Source organism: Glycine soja, chromosome 14 (assembly GCF_004193775.1).
Source record: "Glycine soja cultivar W05 chromosome 14, ASM419377v2, whole genome shotgun sequence".
NCBI classification, from domain to species: domain Eukaryota; kingdom Viridiplantae; phylum Streptophyta; class Magnoliopsida; order Fabales; family Fabaceae; genus Glycine; species Glycine soja.
This window is the reverse complement of record NC_041015.1, coordinates 49,449,873-49,467,573: the sequence shown is the minus strand read 5'-3', so window position 1 is coordinate 49,467,573 and position 17,701 is coordinate 49,449,873. Positions and strand designations below refer to the sequence as shown.

General features: G+C 30.9%; 2 protein-coding genes and 1 pseudogene across 2 annotated transcripts; 2 read left to right on the top strand and 1 right to left on the bottom strand.

Moving 5' to 3' along the window:
- Nucleotides 1-1,456: 1,456 nt before the first annotated feature.
- LOC114383299 lies at nt 1,457-7,368 on the bottom strand (annotated as a pseudogene).
- Nucleotides 7,369-14,635: 7,267 nt separating this feature from the next.
- LOC114383275 (synaptonemal complex protein ZEP1-like) lies at nt 14,636-15,370 on the top strand. The gene is made up of 3 exons (XM_028342902.1): nt 14,636-14,725; nt 14,803-14,903; nt 14,979-15,370. The coding sequence occupies exons 1-3, from the start codon at nt 14,653-14,655 to the stop codon at nt 15,132-15,134; spliced, it is 330 nt and encodes a 109-aa protein (XP_028198703.1). The 5' UTR covers nt 14,636-14,652; the 3' UTR covers nt 15,135-15,370.
- A 463-nt stretch (nt 15,371-15,833) lies between these two features.
- LOC114384179 (synaptonemal complex protein 1-like) lies at nt 15,834-16,470 on the top strand. Its single transcript, XM_028343837.1, has 3 exons — nt 15,834-15,937; nt 16,016-16,126; nt 16,207-16,470. Exons 1-3 carry the CDS (start codon nt 15,839-15,841, stop codon nt 16,468-16,470), a joined length of 474 nt encoding a protein of 157 aa, XP_028199638.1. The 5' UTR covers nt 15,834-15,838.
- Nucleotides 16,471-17,701: the final 1,231 nt, after the last annotated feature.

Below are 17,701 nucleotides of genomic sequence, written 5' to 3'. Positions count from 1 at the left end.
TTTTATTTGTGTAAAATTTGTAATTTTAATACTTCCATTAAATTAAGAGTATTAACTATGAAATTAATATAGATTAAACAAATAAGTGTCTCACTTAATATGAATTACATTAGGTTAAACATATAATTTGTAACTTTTGTCCTTCAATATTATTTTTTTAAAATTTAATGAAAGAACTAAAATTATATTTTATAAAATTGAAGGATTAAATATTTATATTATAAAAAAATAAAATTATGAATTTTAAAAAATAAGAAAACTTAATAATTTTATTTTAAAATAGAGGAAACATAATTATAAATTTTAATAAATAAAAAAATTAAAATTACATTTAAGTCTAAAAATTATATTGCTTTAAAATAATCTTTACAACACACGTTAAGAAAATGTAAGTTTAAGGACGTGAATACTGCAAATGTCAGTTTGCCGTCCATTTCGGCTTTTTTTCAAATTCATTTTTCTAAACTATTCCATGGGGCAAAATGGACTTTCCGTTGAATGAATCTTGAAGCTGCCACCATTGTTCCATTACAAGTGAGCTTAAATCATCTTTGAGCTACCTACCATTATTACTGAATTTTACAATTATTCGAAAATGGAACAAGAAAGTTAGATTACAATGATGAATAATTTAAATTTTCCTATAATGTTTCTTTTAATAATTAACTTTCTTATTTTTATATAATAATTATTAAATTTGTTTTATGTTTTCAACATATTAAATAGTTTATTTTTTATAAAGTAAGAGAAAGATTTGTAGGACTATTTGCAGAAGAATTGGTAAGAGAATATATTATTACTTAGATTGGTATGCATAGTCTTAATTAGAGGTAAAGAGAAGCAGCGTAAGCTACTGTCATAGGTTTGAAAATTTTCAAACAAACGCGGTAAATTAATGGTGACTTTAATTTAACGTGGAGACAAAAAAATGATAAAGATGAAAGTTGTAAATAATGGGGGGAAAAGTTATTGGTGGTAGATTTGATTACGGTAGAATTATTTTTCAGTTTATTAATGATTCCATTAAATACAAATCAAACTAAAAAGTTAAAAAAAAGCATAAAAATTAAATTAATTATTTCAATTTTCATAAAGAATTTAAATAATTAGCGACAAGTCATGGTATTCACACTAATGTCATGAGTGCAAAATAAACTAGAATCAAATATTATTATAGCATATCCAGTTCTATTATACTCTTTTCATGTATAAACTAGAATTATATAAGATCTTTTTTCATCTCCACGTACAATAATACAACTACACTATTTAAATATTGACCACCAAAACTTCATCACCAGATCAACATGTCCTTGTCCTTAGAAAAGAGTCAAATATTATTATCAGTAAACAAAACTACAAGTTTCAAACAAAAGTCTCCTTCAAAGAAAATATATATACATAATCCAAAACGCTAGACTAAGACCCTAAGCTAGTCCCTTCTAATAGTATATACATAACTAACAAAAAGAAAGGACTTATTCGTAGTTTATCTTTCAGCTCTATGCCTTCGAGAAACAGTGTGATCTCCTGCATCATATGCTACCTGTCAAACATGATCATCACAGTCATACGACATAACACAAACACAAAAGTTTTTCTAATTTATAGTATTTTTTAGAATATATTTAGTATAACATTTGAATTTATATTACTTTTCCCTTTCTCGTTCTTAGTATTTTAACAAAATATTTATTTCATTAAAATTTTATTTTTTAATATTATATGTTTATTATTTTAATATCATAACTTAGTGTTGATTTATAACTAACAACATGTAGTCTTTGTCAAAAAAAACTAAGAGCGTGTAATTATAACAAAACGTTGTTTTTAACATTATATTATTTATATTACTTAACATTAGTAAATATTTAAATAAAAATAATGATTTTTTTTGTTTGAAAATCAAAATAAAAATTAGAAAAATGTTATAAAACGTTTTTATGTTATTTTTATTTACCAATTAGCATAATAGTTTATTTTACTAAATATATTTAATTTAATAAACAAACTTAAAAAAATAGTTAAAAATATCTTTTCATCGACCGTGTAATTTTCTTTAAAATTTTAAATAATTTATTAATTATTTTGTTAGATTTCTTACAATGAGTCATTCTTTTCGGTATTATTTTTTGTGTGTGTTTCAATTATTAGACAATTCTAAAGAATTTAAAATTTAAAAAATTTCAAATGTCTTAATTAAAATTCTTGAAATTTCTAATATGTAAAGGGAGAGCGAATAAGAAAATAGAAAGGAAAAAAAGTTCATTTTTGCATATTCTCCAAGAAATTTCTGACCTCCCTCCTAACTGGAATATCACTTTTGCAACAACTCTTTGACCAAATTCGGAGAAGAAATGGTTTCCTGTTCAACAACGTATGCATGCACCTGTGTTTGGGATAAAGCAAAAAGTTCTTAACTATATATATGGTTTCAAATATCCAATTGACAAGAAGTATTGTGCGGAAGCTTATTTTTCTTTGTCCAAAAAATGAAGCATGAAGAGGTGTTATTTGGGACCATCAAGGGGCATTCATTGTTGCCTTCTCTAGTGCTTTGGATTAACGAATTTTTTGTTTTCATAAAAAAAAAAGTGAGATAACTGATAAATCTTTCAACTTTTGTCTTTTTAAGACTTGCATGGCAGTGAAAAGCATTTCACATTTTTTGTTTCTAGCTACAAAGAGTCTAGAAAACATATGCCGAGGAAAACATACAAGAGGAGGTTTGATGTAATCGGCATTTTGTTACCGATGATAATCACCATTCTTTTTCCTTTCTCCATAAGATCTTATCCTTTGTGAGCAGCATATATTCTTGTGTAAATTAAGACGGCATCATCGACCAATGTTTAACCAACATCTTTATAATGACATAATATTTCACTTGACATTGTAATATCCAAGACATAAGAATTGTTACTAGTAAAAGGACATGAGAATTGTACCTGTGTGTAGATATAAATTTGGAGAATATTTAGGACAATCAGTTATGTCATGTCGCGTAACATCATCTTTTAACTTGAATCCATGGTGAATCTCTTTGAAGTTTGGCAAACTTCTGAGTGTTATACATAGCAGGTTATGTAGTAGTACTTTTTCTCCATCCTTAACAATCCCTTCTTGACCATCGGCATTAGTTTCACATTCAAAAGCAAAAACCTTCTGTAACTGAGAACAGTGTTCTATTTCCAAGTAGTTCAGTCGGTGAAAGTGACCAGCCACGAAATTATGAAAAAGGTATTGCAACTTGTTGCACTTTAGGACACGAATAGTCCTGAGATTTGGGAAGCACACTTGTTGTGAACAAGTATATAGGCTTTGTGCATCACCTGAATCAAATATATGCTCCAATTCCTCACAATCAATTATACTCAATTGTTTCAGCATTGGTAAGCTTCTAACAATGGTAGGGGAGAAGATGACTTTCAATTTTGGACATCTATTCACATAAATCATGTCAAGACTCTGGAGGCTTAGAAAATTTGTGGGGCCCTTCCATATGAACTCGAGCTCAAGTAGATCCCACAAGTCAGCATGAGTTAGATCCAAGTTTAAAGGAGCAAGTTCTCTGTTGCTCTTATTTTCTCTGATTTGGAATTGGAAAAGACCTTTTACTCCAAGACCATGCAGACGAAGGTATCTAAATTTAAGTACATGTCCAAGTTTAGAGGAAAGCACTTGATCGGATAATTGGTTAAAAGTGGTGGCAACCAAGCATAGTAATTCCTTCTCCTATATACATAACAAAATTCATTGTTAGTTTTTTACTTGTGATAATTCAATTTATATGTTCAATTATAATATTATGTTTAATAAATACCTATAAGTTATTCGTTGTTCTGATAAAAATATTTATAATTTATACAAAGCATGAAGCATGATAATGTATGATATTATGAGCTGTCTTCATACACGTACAATTCTCTTTAATCTACCTTTTTCATATCTTTTGAGAAACTAACGGTTCAACTACACCCCTAAAATGAATTAACAGTCCACGCATAAATTATAGTGTTATTCAATTTCATTTAATCATCCATCTATTCATAATTCATATCCATAAAAAGTCAAATCATGTTCACAACTCACGGTTCAACTACACCCCAAAAATGAATTAACAAATAATAACTATTTAAAAAAACTCATTTAATTACGTGATATTAAAGAAATAATCATTTTGGAATAATATATTACCGTTGCAGTCGAGTCTTGTTGCAGATCTGAATCAATAATCATCACCCTACGCACACAAGAGTCAGGAAGTCTTGGACAATAATTGCAATGTAACTCTTTCAAATTTGGTAAATGTGGATGAAAATATTTAGGCCAAATGTCAACCAAATTTGGTAACCGAATCAACCGTAGAGTTTCCAAATTAAGGAAGTTGATGTGAATATTCTGGTGCTGGTACACTGTAAGATCATGCTCCTTTTCACTGCCAAATACATACTTCAACTTATCACAGTATTCAATGCTCAGCTCTTCCAAACTTACTAGCCCTTGAGCAAAACAAATGGGGAATATATATTCCAAGCTGTGACAGCCAGAAATAGTAAGTTTCCTTAATTTTGGGAGCATCAAAGAGGTATTATTATGACTTTGACTGCTAACATAATCAACACTCCCTTCTTCCACTTCTTCTATTATCTGCTTCAATTCATAGCAGTCAGATATTTTCAAAACCTCTAGCAGCTCTAGAGTTTGGACAATGGATGGCTTGAAGATACAAGTTAGCATCGGGCAATTATATATTCTCAAGTCCTTGAGATGGCATAGCTTTGAGTTCTTGGGAAAGGAAATATTGTACAATTGTCTACAACCGTCTATGATTACCTTTTCCAAATTTTTGAGAGAGCATCTTGAAGAGGGATCATGAAACACTTCTTGAAGGCTATCCAATTCAGACAACATTAAAATGAGTAGGCTGGAGAAAGCATCTTCAGTTTGCAGCAGATCAATATTGGTACTATCAGAGAGGCATTTTATCTCTGGACAATATTTGAGGAATAGGAAAATCAAGTGATTCATGCCTTTTGGATCCATGGATGGGAGTACATCTTCGTAACCTCCCTCAAGGTGCCTCAAATGAAGGTACTCTGCTTTTTGAAAGAAATCCTTGATTGGTAATGATATAAAACTTTGAACTGAGGCATTAAAACCATCTATGCGTAAAACTCTAGTTGGTCTATGTTCTTCAAATATGTAAGTCTGATAGTCACTAAATTCTCTATGCCAAATCCATCTATGCAAATTCCATCTATCCATAAAGCTTGGGTGCATTTCAAAAATTAAAACATACCTCTGCAATCTTGAGAAAGACAAATTATGTGGAAATTCCTGATATGCATATGAACCTATATACAAATACAATTCATTCAGCTGCAAACATCTTCCTATAACCTCGTAAGCATTTTCTTCCTGAATTATACAACGGAACAAATCCAGAAGCTTCAATTTCTTTAATGACGCGATTCCATTAGGCAATTCTTTAAAAGTAGAACCACGCAAGTCAAGAATCTCAAGAGCTTTTAGGCTTTCCAAAATTGAAATGTCACCTAATTTATAACCTCTCAAGCATAGAGTACGAAGATTTTGTAATGACTCGATTGATTGTGGCAGTGACAAGGTACCATATGTCATCCCTGACCTCAAATTATAGCTAGATGTTAAGAATGCCAGGATTTTAATCATTTTTAGCCTTTCAAAACAAGCATTTGATACTTTAAAGTCAACCTTGGAAGAATGAAACAAGAGAATTTCAAGTGTTGGACAATTTAGTTGATCATCATCAATAAGAAGCTTGTCCACTTTCAAATCCCACAAGGATATTGCTCTCTTATCTTTTATGGTTTCATTCTCGTCCAACATTTTTGGATCCATTCCAGTGCTTGCCAAAATTGCTTGACCACTTTTAGATGCTTTCCACAAGGCTTTCACCCTTTCTTTTTTACTGGCCTGCAACAACAAATAAGAATCAATGAGGATGCTAACAGCTATCTGCATCTCCCTCCTTGCTTTCTCCATTGTTCCAAAAGTCTCAGGTAGGCCCATTCCCTTTCCAAATCGAAACAAATCTTCCAAATCAATTTCATGATCCTCTGGAAATATAGAACACAACAAGAACAAGGACTTGGCTAATTCATTGGTCAAATTATCATAACTCAATCCAAGACAGACATAAGGACTTCTTAAGCCTTTTGGAATGTCTAGTGGTTCAGAATCTTTTAGTCTTGAAAATGCTAATTCCCACTCTTTAACAGTTTTGCCCTTCAGTGTGCTTCCCACCGTCACAATTGCAATAGGCAATCCTTTGCATTCATCTACAATTTTTCTTGCAACGCCTTTCAATGCATATGGGGACTCATCAGTTATGTTTGCATTCAATTTGAACAAATCCCAAGCTTCATTGCCAGCTAAGAGATTAAGCTCAATTATTTTTTGGCATTGCATAGAAATGCATACGTCTCTGCTCCGAGTGGTTAAGAGTACTCCACACCCCTTATTATTTTCATTGTATGGAATACCTATAGCTTCAAAGTCTAGGATTTCCCATATATCATCCAAGATTAGAAGGGTTGTGTGTTTGATTAATGTCTCAGATAGTCTTTGTGCTCTAGCTTCCTCTGATTCTTCGTCAAATTTCAAACCCAACTAATCAGCAATTTGCACTTGGATGCTTCTAATATTTGGAGTTTGAGAGACTGTTACCATGACAACCTTCTCAAAAAGTTTTAACTCCTCAGCTTTCTTACCAACCTCTTTTGCCAAAGTAGTTTTTCCTGAGCCTCCTAGTCCAACTAGTCCAATTGTGCAAGCGCTTTTATCCTTTAATGCTTCCAAAAGCTTCTTATAAGTTGATTCTGTTGATTTGAAAAGAACAAAATCTTTGGATGAATAGTACTTCATGCCTGGAAGTTCAGCAATCTTAGAAAATGGCTCAAACTTGCTGTCATGGTTGAGTTGAGTCATTTTCTGAATTTTTCTTTCTATTTTTTTTGTAAGAAAATATTGGCATTGCCTTCTGAAATAGCTCTTGCTTACTTCCGAAATTCTTCCTTGAAGCATATGCACTTCTTCTAAGACTTTCTCAACATCTTTCAGCCACTTCTCAACTGCTGGTTCAATTTTTTGAGTCCTCTTAATAGCTTCTTCAACTCGTTCCTTCACACTGTTTCGGGTTAATTCCAATTCTTCCTTGGCATTTGGAAGATTCCCTGCAATGTTGTTGAAACAACACAAGTATCGAGCATGGTGTAAAATTGGGCCCACTGTATATTCTGCTAACTTTGCTACGATGGAAAAAACGATATCCCCCATTTGTAATTGCAGAGTCCTAATGATGAATGAGTACATCACATTTTAGTTTAATATTATGTTATGCAAACTAGGGAGTAGTGATGCAATTAAAGGAAAAAATAACGTAATAATATCTCTTACATACCTTTGATGGATGTTGTTGTATTTAAAAACGGAAGTGAAGTGAAGGTAGTTGATGCTGCAGATGGGATACCTTTCTCTAAATATGGGCAAAAAAGTAGTATTAGAACTGTAAACAGAGAACTACAATAGCATATGGTATGTGTACATGAAAATATGTATATGATAGCATTTAATTAAGCTAAATTACACATTTGGATTTTTAAAATTCAGTTTGATTTTCATGTTTTTTTTTAAAATTTAATTTCATCTTCTATCTTTTCAATTTGGTTCAATTTAATCCTTTCATCTACTTAGAATTTAATGTTGTTTATAATTTTAACATATAACGATGGTTAAAATCATCACACAACAATACTTACATACATGTAGGATCTCATGAACAAACATTACAGATTTCTCTTGTAGGATCTCATGAATCTTAAAATTGATTAAAGAGTTTTGTTATCCTATGTGTTTCAATCAATATAGTTGAAAATCAAATGTTTTGTTGGACACGTGTTAGAATCGATTCTAAAACATGTTTAACCACCGACAAAATGGGTTGCCAAAGTGGATTTTACGAAATCCAATTTGTTTGGATCAGTCTATGCTTTAAGTCCATGTTTTATGTAATTGATTGAGGAATCCAGGTCACCTCTCTTCCAAGAAACATATTTAAAAATCGTTCCAATCAAGAACGGAAGAGAACAAATTGGGTTGAGTTTCTAGGTTAGAGAAACTTATTTTCTGAGGCACATGTTTGACATTATCTACACAATTCTTTCAATCTAGATATTCATTTTTTTTATACAAAATTTAGTCATTTAGATCAGAATGCATCCATCTACAAAAACCTTAATCAATTTTAAGATTCAAGGAATCATATTAGAGAAATTGAGTACGAAAATTTTAAAGTTCTTCACAAAGGGGGTTTAATTTTATAATTTTGAGGGTAAATTGCAATTTGAGGCCCCCCTTTAAGTTTTGAACGACAATTTTTGTCGCCTTAATTTTTTCATAACTTTAGTTCTCATATTTTTTAGAAATTCATAATTTTGGTTTACCCTTCAACTTTAAATACGCTTATTTTTTATGTTTTAACTAATGAAATTAATTATTTTATGATTGATTAAATAAATATGTTAGATCTAAGATTCAATTGAATAAAAGAAATCAAACATATACAAAATTAAGGATTGAACCTAAATTACATGTTTTCTAAAACATGGTTAGTTAAATAGTGGGAAAAAAGAGGATGACCTAAATTGCGGATCAAGAGTTAAAGGAGAACCGGAATTAGAATTTAGCATATTTTTTTGTCTAAATTGTGGTGACTAATCACTACCACTTTTTCAACTTTGTGTGAATAAAAATGTTGAGGCAGATAAGTATTATTTTGTGGTGGTAGTTTTAAACTGCCATTATGTTAAAGTTATTAACAATTTTAATTTTAACCTGATAGAATGACCTAATCAGACCAATTTAAAAGGTAAAGGATTAAATTAATTTTTTAAAAGGATAAAAAACAAAAGTAAATATAAAACAATAAGATAAAGAACCAAATGTATTACTTAACCTAACATTTATTATGCTAATATTTGTTTACTGTAAGTACAAAAAATAAAGATAAGGTAATGGTAGTCATGACATGGTGATGACGGCCTGCGACAATGGTCATGACAATTACAACAACAATGACAATCACGACAGTGATTAAAATAGTGGCAGTGGTAGTCATAATGGTAATGATGGATAAATTGAGATATTTTAAAAATTAATAATTGATATCTTTTATAGATTTTTTTATATTAATATCTTAAAAATTTGATTATTATATTAAATTTTAATTTTAATTTTTAAATATTTTAATTTCAACTGTCTACTATTTTTAGTCTTGATATGATAATTGTTATTATTTCTCATATTCTCACAAAATAATGTTGAGTTGTATTATTTTTCTCTATATAAATTAAAATAAGTTCTACTAACTTTGCTACAATGGAAAGAAAGATATCCTCAATTTGTAATGACACGGTCCTAATCATGTATGAGTACATAACTTTTTAGCTAAATATTATGTTATGCAAACTAGGGACTAGGGATAATGATGCAATTAAAGGAAAGAATAACTTAATAATATATCTTACATACCTTTGATGGATGTTGTTGTATTTACAAACGGAAATGAAAGTAGTTGATGTTACAGATTAGATACCTTGGACTGTGAGGAAAAAAAATAGTATTAGCAATGTGAACAGAGAAACGGCAATAAAACACACACACATATATATATTTGCACATGAAAATATGTGTATGATAACATTTAAGGTAAATTACACATTTAAATTTTTTAATTTGATTCAATTTAGTTCCACAAAACAATGCTTGTCTAGATGTATTTTCACATGCGTAATTAAAATAGTAATAGATTTTAGTCGTCTGAGTAATATTTAAAAATTGAAAAAAAGCCTTTGAAAAGATGATTAAAATTTTCATATCCAATTTCTCTTGTACGGTTGTATGAATCTTGAAATTGATTGAGGTATTTTTTTACCTTATATGTTTTAATCAATATAGTTGAAAATATAATTATTTCTTTGAAACATGTGTAAGAATTGAATATTTTTATGTAGTAGATTTTACGAAGTCTAATATGTTTTGATCTATGCTTAATTCCATGTTTTCTAAAATCGATTAAGGAATTTAGGCATTGTCGTGAGATCTGACCCCATGATTGTTAGGGAGGTATTGAGTCAGTGGTCTAATCGGTTGGTCAGTAATTATTCTGGTTTAACTTGATATATATTAAAAATTTAAAATTATACATGTATCTATCATACATAAGTATATAACTAACATTATTTGAGTAAAAAATTTTATCTATACTTCAAATTCAAAATAACAATTGATAATAGTGATACATTAAAATTTGATCGTAGAGGGGCTCCATTTTTTTTTTGTAAAATCGGTCAAGTCGGACCGGTCCAATTGGAATCTGGTACCTAATCGGTCGGATTTGGTCAGATCATCTCGGTTTAGTTGCGTGATCGATCCAATAGTAGAATTGGTTTGGTTAAACCACCGGATCCTGGTTGAAACAATTCGACCGTCCGAGATGAAACAGATTTCACAACTATGAAGTTAGGTGGCTTCACTCTTCCAAGCAAGATGTTAAAAAATTGTTTCATTTCGATCAATAATGAAAAAAACTAAATTAGGTCAAGTTTCTAGATTGGGAAAGCTCATTTTTTGATGCATAGGTTTAACATGATCTACTCACTTCTTTCAATCTAGACATTCATTTATTTTAAAAATTTAGGCATTTAGATTGGAATGCATTGATCTACAAAACCTTAATCAATTTTAAGATTCATGGAATCGCATTAGAGAAATTGTGCGCGAAATTTTGAAGTTCTTCACAAAGGGAGTTCTAATTTTATACTCTAAGGGTGAATTTTGATTTGTAGTCCCCTTTTAAGTTTTGATTTGAAATTTTGTCCTGATTTTTATTCTAGTAATTTTAGTCCATTTTTTAAAAATCCACAATTTAGGTTAAATTTCAATTTTTACAAAAATTCTATTTCTATGTTTTAGTTAATTAAATTATTTTTATGGTATATTAAATAAATATGTTAGAACTAGAATATAATTGAAATAAAGTAAAAAAAATCACGCAAAATTAATTTTTTTTAAGAATGCAGTTAGTAAAATTGCAACAAAAAAAAAGGGAACAAAAATCACATATCAAGAATTAAAAGAGAATCAAAATAACATTTTAACATAATATTTGGTTTAGATCATATGTATTTTTCTTTAAAAATAATTCTTTTCACGCCAAGTAAAATCATGTTTGTTTATTGTAATTACTTGCCTCCATTTTCAAAGGCAATCAAGCTATTAACCCTTTCAAATGTCAAATAAATTATATATTAATTACTTAATTATATAAATTAATATGTTTTATTAATTCTTCCGATGATTCAAATTATTATAAAAATAAATATTAAATAAGATTTAAACTTAAAGATAATAGGATTTGTTAGAAATTATGATAAAATAGAATTTAATTTGAATTCAAAGATTATATAATACTCATGATGATATTTAGTACAATTAAAACTTAATTTAATTTGTGGGTTTGACCTACTGTGGTGGTCGAAAACAGATGAGTGAGGAGAAGGAAGAAGACGACAAGAGTCAAAGAAGATGAATGGGGTGAGGTGGTGCGGCCAGGCTGTTGGCAGTGATGGCTGCCACTATGGAGAGAGGCAGCGGTGCTGAGTGACACGGGGGAAGTAGGTGGGTCGAGAAGAGGGAGAGGGAGAAGAAGATCGATGAAAACCAAAGTCACTGCATGTTCACGTGGAGGCCACCATGAGTCTTGGTCAACGAGCAACAGAGTGTTATTCCAAGACAAGCCAACCTTAGATTTCATGGTGGAGAACGTGTTGTAGAGGGAATCACTGCTTGTGCTGATTCCCAACTACATTTTGCACTTTTTCTTTTCCAGGCTTTGGTTTAGATTCGACGATACCCTTTGCTGCTGGCTGGTAGCTCCATTTGCCGAGATCTGTTTGGTTTTTTGAAGGTTCTTCACTTGTTTTGTTTCTGGGTTGTGCTTAAATTTTCTCGTTGAATCCAGCTTTGTTGGTGAAATACAAAAACGGAAAAAGATTCTGGAGCATCTTACTCGCTATTTAATATACTTTTCACCATTCAAATATGCTGTTAATATATTAAAGGTGCAACTCTATTTATAACTTCAAAAGATCAGCAACTTATATTATTAAAATGGACGTAAAATATGAATTGTCGAAGTTAAACAAAATCTAAACTAAATTGAAGATTTGAATTGGGATGCGTACCTTAAGATATGTGCAGATATGATGGCGAGAAGGTAAAGAATTTAGAAACAGCCTTTATTGCTGCGAATCACAATATTAATTGAATGAGTTGGAGTTGCAATTTTAAAGAATGAAAATGTTGATGCGAGATAGGAAAAATCAAAGATTGATGAGTGAAGAAGTATAAAAATATGTATTGTTGTTAAATGAAAGAATAAAACTTGGAAGTTCATCCTTCCATAGTTAGCAAAGTAAGGAATTAATAAAGATGCAGGTTATTCCTTATTTTTTTGGGGGTTCATGAATAGGAATAAATACTTTTTAAACTTTGTTATGTTTGTGCTTTGCACAAAAAAATAGATACAAGTAAAGAAACGAGGACAAAAGGTTTGATTCCTATACATGACTTCATATATATTAATAAATCAGATGAAATTTTATGGTAAGCAAATTGAAAAAAAAAAAATACTAGCTTATATACATCGAACAATTCTTTCCTGGTCGACCTCTAATATTTACAGTAAAAAAAGTCTCCATATAAATCAATTAATTATTGTGAAGAATATATCAGAATAACCAATAAGACCAAATGCAAGGACCAGATAATTAGAGTAAAACGTTAAATAACAAAAATGTCAGTGTTATTGTTGTCGTTTAATTAAATGTTGTGGGGCTGTAAGGAATATGGGATGGATTTAGTTAGTTTTTGTGAACTTGGTGTTTTGGTTAGTATGTATTTTCCCTCAGATTTTTGGGTTAAAATTAATACCGGTATTTGTTGGATTATAAATATGAGATAAAATTTTACATTAGACAAAATAAGAAAATAAAGTATCATATAAATGAGTCCGAGATGTTCTCAAGGAAAAAAAATACATCTTGACAAGATTTACACAAACAAAAACTGGTCAGACATGAGAGAGAAGTGTGTGGTATGGGGTATACTTGCCTAAACTTTTTAAGTTCTGATTTTGGCATCTCTGGTGCCCTTTAATTAATATATATTGCTTTTTGCCGACGAAAAGAAAAACAAGACTTCCCAGGGACTTCAAGAATATTTTGATAGAGAGTGACTCTTAAATAACGACTATCAAGCTCAAGGCAGAATGAATTTGCTTCTGTTTCACCCTTTTTATCTATTGAAAAAAAAAGGACTTAGGCCCACTTCTTAATTAAGAAGATTTAAGATTCTGTTTGGCCAATCATTTTAATTAGTTATACGTTATTTGATAAATTTATAAATTTGTTTGACTAAACAAAGATATTTGGTCATTAATAAACAGAGCTATTTCTCTAATATATAATATCTTTTCATATGCTATTAATTTGAACAACATTTGAATTTATTAGTTTGTCCTACTGGGAAACAGGTACTTCAATATAGATAAGTAAGGGGCCTTAGTTAGTTTGTTACTTCAATCAGGAATAGCGACCTTGTAACTGCATGCATATGTGCCCTATAAGCAATTAGTCCTAATGGGTCACTTATATATTCACACTAATTCCATGGCAAGTTAAAATAGTATCTTGCAATCAATAATGGAAGTTTAATTCCCTTCCTCTCTTCAATGCCAAGTATGAACAAGTTGGAGAGGCTTCATTTTTCTTGAATTGGCTTCTTTAGGAAAGCATCTAAGAATGTTTGCTGAAGTGACTTGCGTCACATAATTGAGGGAGAAAATCCCTTGATATTCTCCTCCATCAAGGCTAGCTGAGTTCTATAAAATGCAAGAGCCTACGGCTGATGTGTCAAGATATCCTTCATTTGTATTGATATTTAAAATGAACTTTCGATCCATTTCATAGTATTAATAGCTTAACAATCAAATTAACTCTCATTTTGATCTTTTGTGCTTGATGTTTGATACCATATTCTCATCTTACGCGCTGAAAATAACAACATTTTTCTTAGTTTTGATCTCAATAAGGTTTTGTTGCTCTAAAATATATCAATTCAACCTCCTCCAGAGCAAGAATTCCCTAACAAAACGTAGTCAAGCAAAGTGTCCTTAATTTGATCACTAAGGAATAACGATGAGGGGCAAAAGCAGCTTCCTTGTTTAAACAAGTTATAAGTTAAAAAAGCAGCTTCCTTTATACTCTATGGTCACATCCCAGTGGCAAAAATATTTGCTTAGTAATATTCTAATTGATTAAAAAAAAGTTATAGGTTGTATACTTGTAATTGCATTTAATTCCAACCAAGACACGAGGACCAATCAAGTCATGGCTTGAGGAGTTATTTTTGTTACAGGATAGGGGAGGTTATTTTCAGCTATTGCATTTATATCTATTGTAATAGAAAAAAATTACAGAACTTATGGATGACATTCGTGAGAATGTCTCTGTGTTGACATTGCTTGCTGAGGTCTTGTGCTTGCTGGATATGATTGTAAATTCATTTGCTCATATGATATCAACTAAGCCTGTTGATCGATATACAAGACCAGAATTTACAGGTAAGGAAATTGATCATTTCTATAAAAAAATTGTATATCAGTAAGAAATTTCTTTATTGGTATTTTTTATTTGATAGAGAATGGGCCGTTGGCAATTGATTCTAAACAGGCTATTAATCATATTAAGAGGAAGTATGAGTTGGAGAATATGGAAATTGTGAACAAGGAAAAAGAAAAGGTTCGATATGATTTCCTGGTATTTGTAGAATGTAATTTCCATCAACATGTTTCTAATTAATTTGAACCTTTATAGGCTGACAAAGCCATTGCAGAAATTGAGGCAAAGTGTGGCCAAAAAATTGAAGAATGCAAAGAAGAACAAAGGCAGCAGTTGATGCGCATTGAAGATGAACACACGTTGCTCGTAAGCATAGAAAAAGTCTTGAATTTGAAATTATTGGCTGCTTAGAAATATTCTATCATTGCATTCTATTACATGGGATCATAAGTGTTCTGATTTGTCTTTAGTTATATTTTTAATTACTTAATGTTCTAATTAATTGAAAAAACCATTTTTTTAAATAAAGTTACTTTCTGATTAGTATTTGTTAGAGATGCAATATAAAGTCATTCATGTATCGTTACCTAGCAGCTTGAGCTTTTTGGATAGTTTGTTAATGACATGGTACGAAATTCTCTATGACTATGTGGTCTAGAGTTCAATCCTTTCTACTCTTATTCTTCTAATAAAACGTTAAATTTCAGCCAAGGTAGATCATATGTGGACTTGTGCATTATCCACACTTAATGTCCAAAAGGCTCTTGCATGAGAGGCATGTTAAAGATGTAAAATAAAATCATTCATGTATCTTCACCTATGAACTTAAGCTTTTTGGATAATTTGTTCATGATAGTAATAATTAGTAACATCAAATCTGTTATTTAAATGTATCAAAATTTACATGTGAAAATTTAAATTGGTCTAAGTTCATTATAGTTTGTCTTTGACTATTATAGTCCTCTATACCTTTCTTTAAATGGGTATGTACTGAGTTGTAGGGAAGTTATCGCATCATCACTTTCCTTTTTTATGAAATTTGATTAACATTAAGTTTAAAAACTTCCAGGCACTAGGTCACTTGATTTTTCCTGCTCAATTTATAGGTTACTCAGATGAAGCAGGAGCATGACAAGAGGCAAGCAAGCCTCATAGCTGAACACAACGAACAGCTAAAGCGTACCCAACTGCAAGCTGAAAATGAATTGAGAGAGGTGCCACACACGTATGTTTGTCAAAGCCAAAATTTGTATAGAAATTTATTCACCTGTTGATATCTTAATTGTATGTAGAAAACAATGTTTATGAGGAATGATCATGAAGCTCAGATCAAAGCATTGAGGTGTGAACTTGAAGATGAGTGTCGGAAGCTGGAAGAGGAGTTGCATCTTCAAAAATCCAAAGTATGGAATACCCTGATATGATAAATTAATTTCTTGTCATAATTTTTATTATTATATTTATTCTTTGGAATATATTGCAGGAAGACAGGCAAAGGGCTTTGTTGCAGTTGCAGTTGAAAGTGATGAGTGACAAGCCCAAAGAGGACCAAGAAGTGAATTCAAAACAGGTTGACTTGTGTTTCAATCTATTTGTCTGCGTCTGTCTTCAAATGGATGCCATATTTGCTAATTTTCATGTTGGGATACCTTTGGTAGTTTGGTTTGACATATTACATTTATCATTTGGAAGGCACAGTTGGGGAAATGAGAAGACATTTCTTGTATACCTAAATGTGCTTCTTTAATATTCTTTCGACACAAGCTTGAGAATTGTGAACTTAAATACATAGAAGGGTGATGCAAATAAAGACCCACTGGTTTACATATGCATTGTCTTCATGCTAAAATTGTCACTTATGAAACAGGCATAATCTTGTTACTGAAGGCATAACTATTTACTAGCATGATATTAGATAGATTTGATTGGTACCACTTCTCATATCATAGCTGTTTCAAAATTTAAGTTGAAAAGATTTTTATTGATGATTTTTGCACATCACAAAGGGAAGGGTGAAGACAGTGCTATGAAGGCTTCATGTCATAGCAGCAGAAATAGTGTGTGTGTGTGTGTGTCTTTAACTGATAGACATTGGTTTGGTTGTGATTTGGTATCTGTTACTTTAATCATGCTTCTTTTCAAGCTCCTTACTATCTTAAAGATGAACACTATAGAAAGTAACTACACTTACTATTTAGTGGTTTCATGAGTGTAAGGATATTCCAATTGCAATTTGTTTTTTTATTCTGATATCATGTATGCTTAAAAGTTCTGCTGAAAAGATGGGTGTGTTTTTACAAGTGTAAGGATATTCCATTATTTCAAAGCTTTCTAATTTTGTCTGGTGATGATGTGTTTTTACAAATGCTAAAATTAAGATAGACTCCATGCTATTACTTACTAGTAACTGTTCCCTGGAATTCTATAATTTGTTGTCTCAGACTCTCAGTCATAGCCTCTGCCAGGGAATAAATACCTTGAATTCAAATGTCAAATCAGACACTGCATTCAAAGGCGGTTATTACATAATAACCGTCTTTGAATGTTACATCTGGTCGACATTCAAAGACAGTTATTATGTAATAACCGCCTTTGATAGTTACATCTCCTAGAGATTCAAAGGCAGTTATTACATAATAACCGTCTTTAAATGTCGGTCAGATGTAACATTCAAAGGCGGTTATTATGTAATAACCGTCTTTGAATCTCGAGGAGATGTAACTATCAAAGGCGGTTATTACATAATAACCGTCTTTGAATGTCGATCAGATGTAACATTCAAAGACGGTTATTATGTAATAACCGTCTTTGAATTTCGAGGAGATGTAACTATCAAAGGCGGTTATTACATAATAATCGTCTTTGAATGTTGATCAGATGTAACATTCAAAGACGGTTATTATGTAATAACCGTCCTTGAATGTTGAACCAGACACTGCATTCAAAGACGGTTATTACATAATAACCGTCTTTGAATT